The sequence below is a fragment of the Gymnogyps californianus genome, chromosome 7, assembly GCF_018139145.2.
Source record: "Gymnogyps californianus isolate 813 chromosome 7, ASM1813914v2, whole genome shotgun sequence".
Taxonomy (NCBI): domain Eukaryota; kingdom Metazoa; phylum Chordata; class Aves; order Accipitriformes; family Cathartidae; genus Gymnogyps; species Gymnogyps californianus.
Window position 1 is genome coordinate 29993681 of NC_059477.1, and position 14918 is coordinate 30008598.

At 36.7% G+C, this 14918-nt stretch overlaps 1 protein-coding gene across 1 annotated transcript in view; it reads left to right on the forward strand.

Moving 5' to 3' along the window:
* The window catches only part of PTPN4 (protein tyrosine phosphatase non-receptor type 4), a 70767-nt gene that overhangs the window by 25250 nt on the left and 30599 nt on the right, over positions 1–14918 (forward strand). Inside the window, exons 10-12 of the mRNA XM_050899569.1 lie at positions 830–893; positions 7184–7356; positions 11279–11347. Coding sequence (XP_050755526.1) covers positions 830–893; positions 7184–7356; positions 11279–11347 — 306 coding nt within the window. The remainder of the gene's footprint in view (positions 1–829; positions 894–7183; positions 7357–11278; positions 11348–14918) is intronic.

The window sequence follows — 14918 nt, forward strand, 5'->3', positions numbered from 1 at the left end:
TTGTAACCTTGCTTTTATTCTTGACCAAAATAATACTCCTGTATATTTAATAAAGGATGTGCACTATCCTAATATTGCATTTCTTTGAAAAAGTATATAATTAGATTGTGATGGAAATATGGCTTGTCTTTTCCCATTTAGCATAACTAGCATTGCAGTGACTGTTCAAAATTGCTGGAATTACTGTCAGCATCTCGTATGTTTATAGATAATCTGCAAGATGAAAAGATCTGTAGGCTGATTTTTCCGTCATGATATTTGAAATGTTTTTTCCTCCTCATAGCGTGATGATTTTTTTTTTGTTTTGTTTTTTAACTTTATGAATACCAAGATCGCAAGTCCCTATCTCCGGGCTTATGTCTTGTCTTAGCTATTTTACTAAAACAACTTCTGGTTATATTTAAAGACATGTAAGAACATAGAGAAAGAATGTCTTTCAGAAATCAGGTGAAGTTCAAAGTATTTTTTCATATTCTAGGGGATAACGAAAGCGGTCTCGGAAAAGAGAACATCTGGTTGGAATGACCTGGGGATAGAATAGCTCTTTGGACTTTGGAACTGGGAAAAGATACTTAAAATAGCGACTGCCTGGCGTTTAGGATGGAAACAAGTGAATTTGATAGACAACATAAATATATGGCTCAAATTTCAAATTATACAAGCTGTTTTATATAATCTTTGATATCTTATTTTTTGTCTATGGGAATTTCATGGAAATGAAGTGAAATCTGTTCTCTCTAGAAAGTATATTTTCAGTAGGTGTATTTAAGCCTTTAACCATGATTCAGTATACTAAGTGTTTAAATATTGTGATTTTATTTTCGTTTAGGTTGAAGATTGTAAAAATTTCTTTTAAGTGCAAACAGTTTTTTATTCAACTTAGGAAAGAATTGGTGAGTACTGTCTTAAATTTCATCTCAAAAAATGAGCGCAATGAAATTTCTCCCCACTGCACGTCTGCATTATACTGGCCGATATTGAGTTGATTCTTGCCTTTATCTTCAATTAAAAGTCCAGTTTCACCAGCATTCTGGCTATTTCAGTTCTCAAATGGGCCATTATAAGACTTTTTTTCATTTGATTTGCCTTATATTTTAGATATGTTTAGTTTTACATTTGTATGCAGGAAATGTAACTTGCTTATATAAGATCAATGTTGGAAAGGTTGAAAGTAAATCAATATTAAATTTAAATTTCAGAAGAAACCAAATTAAAATTAAAGGTAATGCTTAATGCTGCTTCAGTTGTATATGTGCTTGTAAGTAAATGTTTGATTAAAACATGCTGATTTGTATGATTCAGATTTAGTAATGCAAGTTGGCTTTATTACTTAAACAGAAGAGATAAGAATGTCTTTGCAGTTTTAAATTACGGTAATTTTTTATGCGTACTTCTACATTTGTTGGGGGAAAAGTTGAAGCTTTCTGTGAAGATTGTGTATGTTTCACTGCTTGTGGTGTGTGTTTGCTACCCTGTGAAGCACCGCAGGACCACTGTGCATTTAATTCAGCAAGAAATGGATTGTTCCATGCCTCCAAGGGATTAGTCTAAACCCATCACAGACATATCACTGGGGAAAGATGGAGGAATTAATTAAAAATATGACTATGTGATTAACTCATCAGATTAGTTAAAAGGTTTTGTGCAGTTCTTACAGCTGAAAGGATTTGAAGACCTGAAATGCAAAGTTACTGACTAGATAAAAAAGATGGATTCTAGGCAGAAATGCATCCTGAGTACTATAGGACTATTCCAGATTTAGAGACAATATGGTTAAACAAGAAAAATATAAGGAGGAAACACCTGTTATATCAGATCAGGCCAATGGCTGGTGACTAGTAGTGAAAACAGGAGTCAAACTGTATATCTTAAAAGCAGATCCTTTAAAATGAGGCCTAGGAGTTTGCAGTTTTCACAGATGGAACTACCTGACCACATGCAGACACTTCATTGTGTATTAGTTGACAGGAGAATTTTAACCTGTGTGCTTGGAGCAGCGTGAGTAGCTATCAGTTCAGAAGTAGGGTAACAGGAGTTAGAGGATTTTGGGGTAATTATGTGTAGACAGAAATGAACTTTGGCTATTACATGAAATAAACGGGAGTATTGGGCAACATGAGCAGACATCATGCAACATGAGCAGAAAAATGGTAATGATACAAAAAAAGAGGGGGGGGCGGGGAATATTTCATCGTGGTGACACAGGTATTTCTTAATACCCTGCGGGAGTTATAGGCTGGTTCTGAAAGGCAAACTGATCTCTGACAGCCCAGAGGTCAAATTTTTTCTTGATACCAGTGTGTGTAACTTCCATTACAGTTGCAGGAATGTTGTATTTAGATCTGAGATGAGAATTGGGGTTTTTATTTGGAATTCAGAAATTATGAACTGCAATTGTTTTCTAAATCAGAACTTGAGGAAAAAGCTGTAGTAGCAGAGTTCAGGACCTTGAAGATTGAGATACCGAGATAAAAAATTGGATTGCGTACTGTACTTGAGTGTTTTCTCTATTTTCTGCAGAAAAAATTCTGCATATAATTGAAGGTAATATAAAGATAGCTTTCTCATCTTGTTTTTTCTGTTGCTTTTTAATACTCTTCATATTGTTACTTGCACCAGAATGTAGTACATGTAATGAATGTGATTTCTCTTCTGAGACATCTTATCTAAGCTAACAAATCAAGAAGCCTTGTACTGTTTTTCTTTAAGCTCTGTGTATCAGATGAAAACTGATGGCAAGAACTTAATTTTCATTCATTTCAAGTCATGAATATCTTAAGATCAAAGCTTACATTTGGCTTCCAAAGAAGGCATACTTAAACTAAGTTTTTAATCAAACCTAATATTAAAATTATTTCCAGAGTTACTTTCCCTGAGTAGACTCATAGGATAAGATTCATCTCACCTATATTCAGCTTCAGTTAGGTTAAAAGAACATATTTTCTGTTTCATGATAATTAGCTAACCAGAGCTAATCATTAGACTTCCTCTATAGTAACCAGACACATGTGAAGGGTGAAACATCTTGCATGAATTGGAAGTACGTTTTAGGATGCATTAAGTTGCTCTCTGGTGGTATATGCTTACTTTACAATAAAGGGAGCCTAAATGGCTCTTTTTAGGCAGCAGAAACTAGGTGAAGTGACTCAGTGATTGCACGTTTGGTATGTAAAATATCTCTGGTCCAGTGCTTTGAGTGTATGTTTAAAAGCACCGATTTATGATACGGCAGTGAAAATACATTCATGGTATGCTGATGATTTGTTTCGAAGTTGTGTGTAAGTATATAACAAATTGTACAGCTGAGTAACCATATTTATTCTGATGCAAAGCTGAGATGCTGTAGGATATTAAATTAGTGGACTTGGGAGAGGAGTTTTCCAGTGTTTTTATTTTTTCTGAACTGCTGGGCTACATATGCTTTTAAGTAGTCCTAAACAGATATTTTTCAAATACTGCTAATGAGTGTTGAGAGCTTTTAATTGCAACTGTCCTCAAAAGTGCAAGTGCCTTATCTTTAATCACCTATTAAATTTATTCCCTGACTTGGCATTGCTTAGAGGCATCAACATAAGTAAAGAATTATTTGCCTACTTTTAATAGATTATATCTGTGTTTAAATAAATCACTTGAAGTCAGATGAAGCAGTTTGATGTCAAAGTCATTTTCCACTGGTAGCATAATACAATCTTGAATGGAAGCTGGTTGTGTATTCTGACAATTATATAGCTGGAGCACACATCTACTGGAGTAGATTTTCTTTCCATTGTTTCTTTATGATTTTGTGGCGGGAAAAGAATGTTACATGTATGACTTCTTCATCCGACATTAGAAGCTCCCTGAGCCATAAGTTCAATGCCAGTTTTTTTCACAATATTTTTGTTTATTCTGCCTATTCCATATGCTGGTTCCCTTATGTGCTTTGAAGCTGTTTGAGAATAATTCAGTAGTTTCATTTTTCTAGATGTTTCCCTAAGCTTCTCTGGTTTTAGTTAGTTGCAGCCTTGGCTGTTGTAATGCCAATAGTCAGCATCAAACTCTTAAAGCTGTCCAGCATGCTTCAGTGGTCTTGATTCTTTGACAGCCAAATAAGCTGTTCAGCATGTTCTTTTGCTCTTTTAGAGCCCAGATGTCCACTGAAAAATACTTGAGTCTGTAAAAAAACCAGTATCATGGGGTTTGTCCATAACCAAGACCGGGTTTCAGTGAGTGGCCAAAATGATTTTTTTTTTTTTTTTTAAATTATAGATTATGTATCTGAAGTTTGTGCTTTGCATTTTTTCTTCTTACTGGCTTTTAGAAAGAACTTGGGCTAGAATCACAAGGTGATACATGGGCTTATCTGCCCAAGTACATACTTGATCTTAAGTGACACTGGCGTTCATTAGATGCCTAGTTGATTGTTGCCTAATCCTATCAAAGTTTCTGCAGTTGGGTTTTTGCCTGAAGAGCAGATACTGTTGGCACAATTTGTGTTGCATTTAAGCTTCCACAGGACTTTTGTCCACTATTTGTGGAATATCTTGAGTCTCTGGAGCATCTGCTGCTTATAAAGCGCGAGTCTTTTTGTCTCTCTGAGATGAGGGTAGGGAATTTTTGCTTTGTTCTGGCATTTTTCTTTGTTTAGGCAAAGTGAAAGAGACCCACAAGAGAATATGTTTTTCAACCCAGTTTCTCTCCTGAGCAGTGAGAGATCTGCTCTGAAGTCCCTGTTTCAAATCAGGCAAAGGTGGATTTGAATGAATGTCCCCACCTAAGGTGAATGTTCAAGGGCTGAGCTGTTGTATGTGAGAGGGGCACTAATATCCATTTTGCTTTTTTTGTTTGTTTTTTTGTCCTTTTCATAAAAGGAACCACAAACATGACTTAGACTTTACTTTGCCCTATCCCTCCAGTGTTTCTTCTTGGATTCTGTAGGTAGCCTGCCACGTGGTGTACACTTGTAAGGTTATGATTTAAATTAACTTACATGGTGGTATTTGGCTTACCTGTGGTTTCACGCTTGGGCCCTGAGCCTCATCACCGGTATTGCATTCCAGTTGCTTCACTCTTCTCCCCCTCTGTAGCAAGCAGACTGTTTTCCTTTCTCTAATAGGAACCATGAACACAATTAGTAAGATAGTCATTTCAGAGCAGAATCCAACTGTGACTCCCTGAGGTAGTCTTCTAACACTGTCTCAACAGACCTAAAAGCCTGAAATGCCTGTATGTCATTGTCATACCATAGAGCATTCAGCATCTTCCTGAAGTCTTGTGCTATAAAAACATTCTCATAGGCTGCAGTATAACCGTCCTGTTATTTTATGTGCTTTTGGCTGAAGTACCATGGACGTTATAAATGGTCTTACGCTGAGCCCACATTGATTCACGCCTACTATTTTCAGGGAAAACAGGGGCAATCTTATTCTAAATCCAGCTGCCAGACAGCAGTAGAACCAGGGCTTGCACCCCAGAATCATCAGCAAAGATGAATTTCAAGTGCCCAACTTAACATTTGGCTATTACAGAACCTGCAAGGGTGGATAGGAAAAGGTTGGGTGCACTTAGGAGCCAATATCTTAACTCTTCTTTACCTTAAAGATTGATTCCTAGCTGTAATTGAGATGAAGGGTAGGGTTTGAGAATCAGTTCTCTCTGCACTGCAATGAAAGCCTTAAAAGCTATGAATAGAACTATTGTTAAGGTACCTTTAAAGCTCTAACACACCAAGTTCCTGTGAAAGTGCTGTTGTGCATTACAATTAAGCTGATCTAGCTGCAGCTCCTTCTCATCATGCGATACCAGCTCCTCCTTCATGCTTCATGCCTGATCTAGTGATCAGATGGTGGCATGAGAATCAGATCAGCTTGTTCTCTGGAATACAAACTAGGGTAAACAAGCAGGAATCCCCCCCCCCCAATTGTAATGCTTTGAGTGACATGAAAATGCATGATCATCAGCTCATATAACTTGTCAAATTCTCTTTTCCAACAGTGTAAAAGGCTGAGCGAGCATTAAAATTTGCTACATCATGTGAACTTTTTGTTGTCATCTAAAATCTTAGCTGGTTTGTCCTTCACTGGGTCCAGATGAGGCAGTCCATAATTTTATAGTTGCTCTCTTGCAGAATAGTAATGTATCTTGTTTATATTATTGTACATTTACATTGTTGATAAAGCCTTTTTTAACTGAATAGGTAATGGACTTAATTTCTCTTACCTTGTTTGTGACTTTTAATTTTTAAGTACTTCTGTTAACGTGTCTAGAAAATACAGGGAACAGTTGGCAATACTTGGAAATTAAGAAAATAGATATAAGTAATTTTTGTAAATTGAAGTAAAATATCAGGTTTTAGTTTCTTGCATATGATTTCTTGAATTTCATCACTAGATACTCAGAATTTGCTGCTTACTTTTTAAATCCATTTTATTCTTTACCCTAAATTCATAATGTGGCTCAAAATACACACTGGGATAAGAGTTGCAGGTCTGTGTCCCAGTATCTCAGCAGATGTAAAGATGAGCAGGCTAGGAAAAGCTTAACTTGGAAAAGGAGTTTACTGCTGAGTGAAAACAGTTAAGGTGTGCTAAATGTTGTGGAGGATTTAGTACTGTGAAGAGAAAGCAGAGAGCTGATGATGTTTTCTGACCTACAAAGGTTGTAATCAAGCTCCCTCAGCAGGCAGAATAGCTTAGCTTGCTTTGCAATTTCGCTTCTTTCCTTTATCAGGAACCTAATTAATCATTTAGAAGTTGGCACATCAGTTGCTCTTGAGATCAATACCTGTTCCCAATCTCTAATTGGCATGTGTACATGACAATTCCTTCTCTTAACTGTAGTAATCTTGAAACAGGGAGGCACGTTGCCGTTGAGTTCTCAAATCACAGAAATTTTTTAATGTAGTTTGGGTCCTACCTTTTGGGACCATTTCTTCCCATCTAGACTTGTTTCAATATCACTGAAGAGACTGTTAACCTTTGAGCAGGTTCATTTAAAAAAAAAAAAGGGGGGGGGGGGAAATTCCTTTAAAGAAAACTTAGAGGTATTTAAAAAGGGTTTATAATACATAAAGTTAATGTAAAATTAGAGAACCACTTCAAAAAGGATAATTTAAAAAAAAAAAACCAAAGCTAACAGTATTTATCTTAATTTCAAAAGTAACTGGGAATAATTTTTATCTGAAATAAACTTTTCTCGTTTTTAGCATGAATCTAGAGAAACGTTACTGGGATTCAATATGGTGAATTACCGAGCATGTAAGAATTTGTGGAAAGCTTGTGTTGAACATCATACATTCTTCCGTTTGGACAGACCGCTCCCCCCTCAGAAGAACTTTTTTGCACATTATTTCACTTTGGGTTCCAAGTTCCGGTACTGGTAAGTGCTGATTTGAGATATATGGGAAAGAACATAAGAGAACAGGCAACTCATCAATAAACACAGGGAATTATTTAGAATCTATATTAAAAGGTGCCATAATTCAAGTAGCTTTTGAATCCTGCAACTGTTCCCCTCCCCTGTTGGCCTAAGTTTCAGATGTTGTCAGTAATTTTCTAGGATAGCTTGAAAATACAATTATTGTATTATTTGTGGTTGTTATCGAGCTAGTACTCCGAGGTTGCCTCACAGGCTGCATTTCTTCGCCTGTTTACCTGCTGGGTTATGTTTATCTTAAAAATGTTGTCTCAGAACTTCAAAGTCTTTGACCTGGTGTTTTTGAAAACTGATGGATCTCAGATCTTATGTGAAGCAACAGCAACAAAACAGAGCTAAATAAAGATCAAATAGAAATCAATGATAAGAAGCTTCTACAAGTAAAGCATGCTTAAGCTAGATGCATACAAATAGGACTTAGGTGAAGACACAAGACATACGTGTTCTGCACCAAAACCATAAGTTTAGAAAATAAGGAGAAAATTAAGTCCATAACTTTTAAGGATGAACTTAACATAATAGGGAAAAAGTTTGGAGGTGCAAAGAATGACTGTGGAATAACTATAATCGCCAAGTATAATTTCTGTTCTAACAATGGAGTGCGTGGTGTTGGTTTTTAGTGTTTTATGCTTTTTATAAAAAAAAGTTCAGTAACTGAGTTAACTGTCTCTGCAAGTAATGCAGAATGCCAATGGTTTAAATCGTGCCTGAAGTAGAGAATAATGGAGCTACTACTAATCATCTGTCTAGAATGGCAAGTGTCTGTGATGTACAAAGGGAGATGATGAAAAGCTAGAAAACACAATAACAGACTATTTGTTACACTTGTGAATTGCATAAATGTATCAAGAGGAAAGTAATTCAGTGGCTAAATTTTTATACAATCTGTTTTTTTGGCCAGCATTCACAGCACCCATTTGAGAAAAAGCATTCTGTGATCCTGAACAGTGTTTCAGACTTGGTTCAATGTTGCTGTAGTGAATTTGGGGGAGCTTTTTCATTTCTGTAAAGATTTCGAATTTGAGTCATTGTGGTTACTATTACAGAATAGCTCTTTGATGATGACATTCAACTTATGTTAATGTAAGATGAAAAGAGAAACTGCATAAAAATGAAGAAGGTCATTAAAGTTAATGAAGCAGCCAAAAGGCTAGAATTTCTGCAAGTAGTTTGAGAGATTGTTTAGAGGCAGCATAATAGTAGTAACATGGCACACAAGGAGAGGTTAAGGGCACTAGGCTTGTTTAGTCTGGTGAAGAGGAAGCTAAGGGGGAATTTAGTAGCAAGCCTAAAGCGACTTCAAGGGCAGTGTCAGAAATGATGGAGCCGAACTTGTGCTAGTAATGGCAGGTGATAGAACAAGGGGCAACAGCCACAAATTTCACCTTGAAGGTTCTAGCCGGACGGTAGGAAAAGTTTTTTGTTTTTCTAGGAGAATAGTGCATGAGTGGAACAAGTTATCCAGAGAGGTTGTGGGATCTCCATTTTTGGAGGCTTTCAAAACTTGGCTAAACAAAGCCATGGCCAGACATGACCTAGTGTTAGCAGGAGACTGGACTAGAGACTTCTAGCCAACATTTCTACGATTAAAACGAACTAATCAAATACTAAACTGCCAGGGCTAGACAGAATTATCTCCAGTTCTGAAAGAAATCAGAGACATGAAATTGTTGAACTATTAAATGTGTTACGTAATCTGTTATTTCTGTTGGACTAAAAGATTCTAATGCAGCAAATTTTAAAGCAAGGTGATTTTAAAAAAAAAAAAAAAAGAAAAAGTTCCCAGGAGGGATCAAGAAGACTACTGATGAGAAAATCTGACTTCTGTACACTGTCCTTGGATTTTCAAAGTGGTTCTAATAGTATTCCTCACCAAGTACTCATTAAAGAAGTTAAACTGCCAAAACATGAAGAGTTTTATTGTATATTAGCAACTATTTAAACCAGATAGGAAACAAGTAGGTCCCTTCTTCACAATGAAGGGAAGTTACCACTGAAGTGATACAGGTTTTTGTAGTAAAAGCTGAAGTTGACTGTAGAAAGTTTTGGTGGTATGTCGCAATGAGGGGTGAGTAGGCAATAAAATAGTAGATCAAGTTCAGTGTCCAAAAATGCAAAGTAATCTATGCAGGGAGAGAAAAGAGGAGGAACATCAATTATAAATAAGCTATTACTGTCTTGGAGCTTTGTAGTTCTCTGAAAACATTAAATCAATTATTAGTAGCAGTTAGAGAAAGACAAATAGAATGTTAGAGTTATTGGAAAGGAATAGAGGAAAATATAGATGGCTTACTGCTTGTCAGAGTTAAAAATGTATAACCTCAGGAAGTTAGCAGGCAGCGGATTTGAAAAGAGAGATTTCTTAGAATCACAGCATGGCAGAGGTTGGAAGGCAGCTCTGGGCACTGTCTAGTCCAATGCCCTGTTCAGAGTCCACTATAGCAGGTTGCCTAGGACTACATCCAGCCAGGTTTTGAATGTCTCCAAGGACGGAGACTTCGCACCATCTCTGAGCAACCTGATCCAGTGTTTGACCACCTTTACAGTAAAAAAGTTTTTCTGTTTTGTGGGGGGGGTTGTTGTTGTTGTTTTCCCCCCCCTTAAGTAGGATATCTCATATTTCAGTTTGTGCCCGTTGCCTCTTGTCCTGTCTCTGGGCTCCCTTGAGAAGAATCTGGCTGTATTTTTTACTTCCCCCTTCAGGCATTTATACGCACTCATTTGATCCCCCTGAGCCTTCTCTTCCTGAGGCTGAACAGTCCCAGCTCTCTCAGCCTCTCCTCATACGTCAGATGCTCCGGACACTGAATTGTCTTTGTGGCCGTTTGCTTGACTTGGGGGACCCTGGAACTCAACACAGCACTCCAGATGTGGTCTCACCAGTGTTGAGTAAACCTGCTTTCCAGCCAGTTGGCCCTCAGCCTGCGCATGGGGTTATTCCTCCCCAGGTGTGGGTCTTTGCATTTCCCTTCACTGAATTTCATGAGATTCCAGTTGGCCCATTTCTCCAGCCTTCACACATCTAGTAGTTCTGTAATATGAATGTGAAAACAGCTAATTATTCTTTGATTTCATAGTGTAAATGTCCCTGTAGGGGACAGGAAAGAGCGGAGTTTTAAGTATCAATATCCTTTTAGGACATGTATCCTCTGACTCTGTGCCTTGGTCTGAAGTTATAAATGGGGAAGTGGCTGCAAGAGGGAGTTTTGCTGGTATCTTTCCACCAATTCTTAACTGCTGATAGACACTCCAAAAAAAATTGTATTTTTTTTCTGAAACAGAAATTATGAAATACTATAAAGGATCTTTGATTTGACACAAGACATCTGGTCTTATTTGAAAAGTCAGCAAGTTCCAAGATCTAATCTTGGTTTTGACAAGTTGTGTAGAAGAATACAATCCTGATGTGCTTATCATCTAATTTCTTCGTGATATTTTGCTGAACTAAGTAGCGACTAAGTTGTCAGCAATTCAGGGAATAGTTTAGGAGGAGTACAGAGGAGATGCTGTAACTTTTGATTGTGGCTATAACAGGAAAGATTATAGTGTTAAGTGTTATCCAAAGATCCAAGCAGAACTTTCTTATTGCTTTGCATAAGAAGAAAAATGAAGAGAAGAGAAAGCTTTATGTTATGCCTAAAATTAATTGGTCTTTCTTAGAGTTAGACTGTAATAGGAAAGAAGACCTACACTTCTACCAAATGCTTTCTAAAGTTACACTGTACTGAAGCTAGCGCAATTGCTTGAGCATGAGTGAAAACAGAATTTAGTTTTTTTTGTTGAGATGGTTCAATTTTAAGCAAGAAATTGGTATCCTAAGTTTGTTGCATTTAGTGGTTCGGTTTGGTTTTCTTTTGTTTTCCAGTGGGAGAACAGAGGTCCAGTCTGTGCAGTATGGTAAAGAAAGAGCAAACAAAGACAGAGTATTTGCAAGGTAAGCAATTTACATTTGTACAAGATCAGTAACTCTTCTGTTTTGTATCTTTTTAGATGTTATGGGATCATTGTTTTCTGTTTGCAAAAATGTAAAATAAAGAGCAACTGTTGTCGAGTGTTGCTGGTGGCTTGACTTAACCATATTCAGGAGTTTAATTTTGATATGGATGGGTGTCTCTTTGGGGCAGCCAGAAATGAGGGAGAATCTTACGATGGCAGAGTTAATATGAGTATTCTTTAATATTTCTCCCTTTATATATTTTTAAAATTCAGAATGGCCTTCAGTCTGTGTAGTTTGTTGTTACATGTACTAGCCCTCTTTGTGCTGTCTTTATTGCAAAGAATAGTCTCTCTAACTATTCCATTAAAATATTGAGTTAATGGGTATGTTTTATCCCTGATAACAACCTGCAACTGTACACATGTATTTCCTTTAGAATAAGGTACTGTGAGTGTCTTACTTGGTGAGAACAGCTTTACCACTATAGTCCCAAAGAGGTATTTTACTATGAAAAATTTGACTGAGTGAGCTGCTTCTGAAGGTATTCTGTCACAGAGTAGTTGGCTAATGATAGAATCTATTACTTAATTGTGTTTCAGACTTTTGAGGGGTTTAGTGATTACAAGAAAACAGTCGAGACATAGACTTAGTTCTTCATTGAGAAATTATGATACAGTATTCAAAAGTAAAACTGCTGCTGCATCCATTTGGCAGCCTGCTCTGATCATTAACAGAAAGAATCCTTATGGGGAGGGAGCATGCTCCATGCTTTTTTTATGCTTATACTTCTACTGAGATGGGGAATGTCTTGTAGCATAGTTACCCCTTAAGGAACTCGAGTTCAAATTTATGCTCGCAGACTTTTAGTAACAATCCCAGCAACCTTTCTCAAGTACCTGCAAACACTGTTTTTCAGAGCATTGGTGAATTCTGCCTTGATTTCCTGGCCCACCCCCACCCCCCTGCCCTCCTTCTTCCCCCCTGTGCAGTGTAATATAATTTGAGTTTTTAGCTGGGCACACCATAGATACCCGGCTCCATATGTAGAAGGGTTTGGGGGCAGAAGTGCTGTGACATGTTTGTTCAACAGGTAGATTTTGTAAGACCAATTCGTTCTGTGTGCTGTAGAATTCTTTTTTACTCTATTTAATTTACTTTGGGAGTCTGGTTAGATTTTTACTTGGGGCAACTTTTTTAGTACTCAGAAGATTCAACACTGTGACAACTGAGATTTATTTAAATGACAGTTACAAATCCGTTAAAAACTATTTTTCTTGTTGCACTGTGAACTTGGCAATTCCCCACAAGTAAGTAGGGTCGACAAGAGCCGATGCTTGGTTTTGAGCAGTATATTTATCATTTTAGAAACTCTTATTCAGTAGATGGCACTCTTCCCTTTGCATCGAAACTGAACAAGTGGTGCTGGGGTCACTTGTATATTGTAATATATATTCTGGATAAAATTGAAAGCCATGGTTAGAACTGCTCTGATGTTTTCTCAAGTCTTTTTGGCTTTTTTTAGTTAATAAAATACTTGGTTCTTCTGTCCTCAGTAATTTTATTTTCCACTGTTGCTTTTAGATTAAGGAATACAGCATTCATCCTCACCTTTTGAGTTGTTTAGTAATGTTGATGACTGATAAATGTTTGAGGCATATATGCGTACGTCACTGAACTGAAATTAATGGCGTATTGTAACAAATACACTTCAAAAGGCTTTTACTAGATCATCTGTTTCTTCCTCTATCCTCCCCATCACAGTGTGCAATTAATGCATTTTCAATTTTAAAAACTTCTAGTATTTTCAAGGGTGAAAAAACTTGAAATATAAGACATTTCTAGAACACAATGTGGTTCAAGAAGCTTAATCTAAGAACATTATCTTTAATTCTATCTTTACATTTCAAGTTGAAATACTGAGTAGATGTTAGCCCTTTTGTATTCATACAGAGGATAAGTTTTGCTTTTTAAGGTTTTCCAGGTATAGTGTGGTTTTTGTTCCTGGAACCTGCCTTTCTCTTTCTCAGTGTGTCTTTCTCAGACAAAGTCATCGTGTTGTTGAACAGCTTTTTAAGCTGTCAAGCGGTGGGCTTGTTTCAGTTGCTTTTGAAAGTTCTGCTAGGTATTGGTTGCCTTTTGCTATGAAACCAGGAGCGTGCTGGCATTACAGTCAGGTCTTTCTTGAGAATTAAGTGAACATATAAAGAAATTTAAGTAATTACTGTTGCTTTTATTATTACCACATCAGAAGATTTATTCAAGATCAGTTAAAAAAAAAGAGATGTTTTCAGGTTTTTTTTCTAGAGCTGTCCAGATTTACATTCTGTTTTCTTATCAATATCTAACTAGAAACTGCCTTATTTGAGCTAATACTGTCTAAGCAAAATTTTGAATCATTTCATTGTAAGAAAATAACACCAATAGTTACATTTAGATGTTATTTGAGTGATCTGTTTGTTCTGAGTTGGGAAATGGTGATTGCCACAAGTAACGATCATCTAGCCTTTGCACACTGAGCAGAACATAGATACAGAGCACAAGACACGGAAATAAAATTTCTTAACAGCCATTTGAATAAAACAAGCAGTTATAACCTCCAATTAGCAGGCTTAGCTGTTTGTCCTCAAGATTTTATTTTAAAATTAGCTGAAGTAGTATTCATGGATTTTTTTTTTTTCAAATCATAAAAACATTTAAAATTTATTTAAAAAAATGGAATCTATTACTGTGAAGGAGATAGTCTGTAATAAATTTGATACATTTTGTAGATGCTCTTTTCTTAATCTTCATGCAGCAGGAACTTCAGCATTTAGAAGACTGTTGCTGCAGTTGTTTAGAATTTTTTTTTTTTTTTTCATCTTCATTACAGCTATTCTCTTGGCCTCATTTGTTGCAGGATGTTCACAACCCAAGAAAACCCGTAAGAATTCCCAGGAGCATAATAAAAGTGAAAGTAGATAATAAAAGTGAAAAAAGTTCGATCAAGTCATGAATGGAGAGATTTCTTAAGGAGCACTGTTCTCTCTTAGAGTCCATGCAAAATATTCTAATTCTGTTCAGTTCTGATGGTGTGTACTGGAGCTGAGAGAATGTAGTTTATGCGCTTTGTATGATAGTGAGTGGGTATCTCAGTCAGTTATTTGTATTTGCAAACTCCCTGTCATTAAGTTGCAATCTCTGTTTCCAAAAATCGAATCTTGCTTCAACCGTGCATTTATTGAGGTTAATTAAATAGTTCCTCAGTTGCTTTAAATTGCATATGTCATTTGTGGTGTATCTGCAGATTTGTATATAGTTTCAATCTCTTGGTCTGAAGCAGGAGTTGCCAGTTTTGCTGAGAAACGCATTCCCTGTACTCCTTGTCAAAATACAAAGCAAGGCTGTGGCTCCAGGTTATATTTCTTTTTGGGACAGAAATGATTTAAAAGATTCCCACCTGTATTCCCAAACAATACCCTCTTTCTTTCCCAGCTCCTGTGAGAATTTAGCACTTCAGCTGTGGGACACAAAACAAATTCTGTCTTCGAAAGCTTTTGTGTACTGTAGCTGAGCTAATATAATTTGTCAT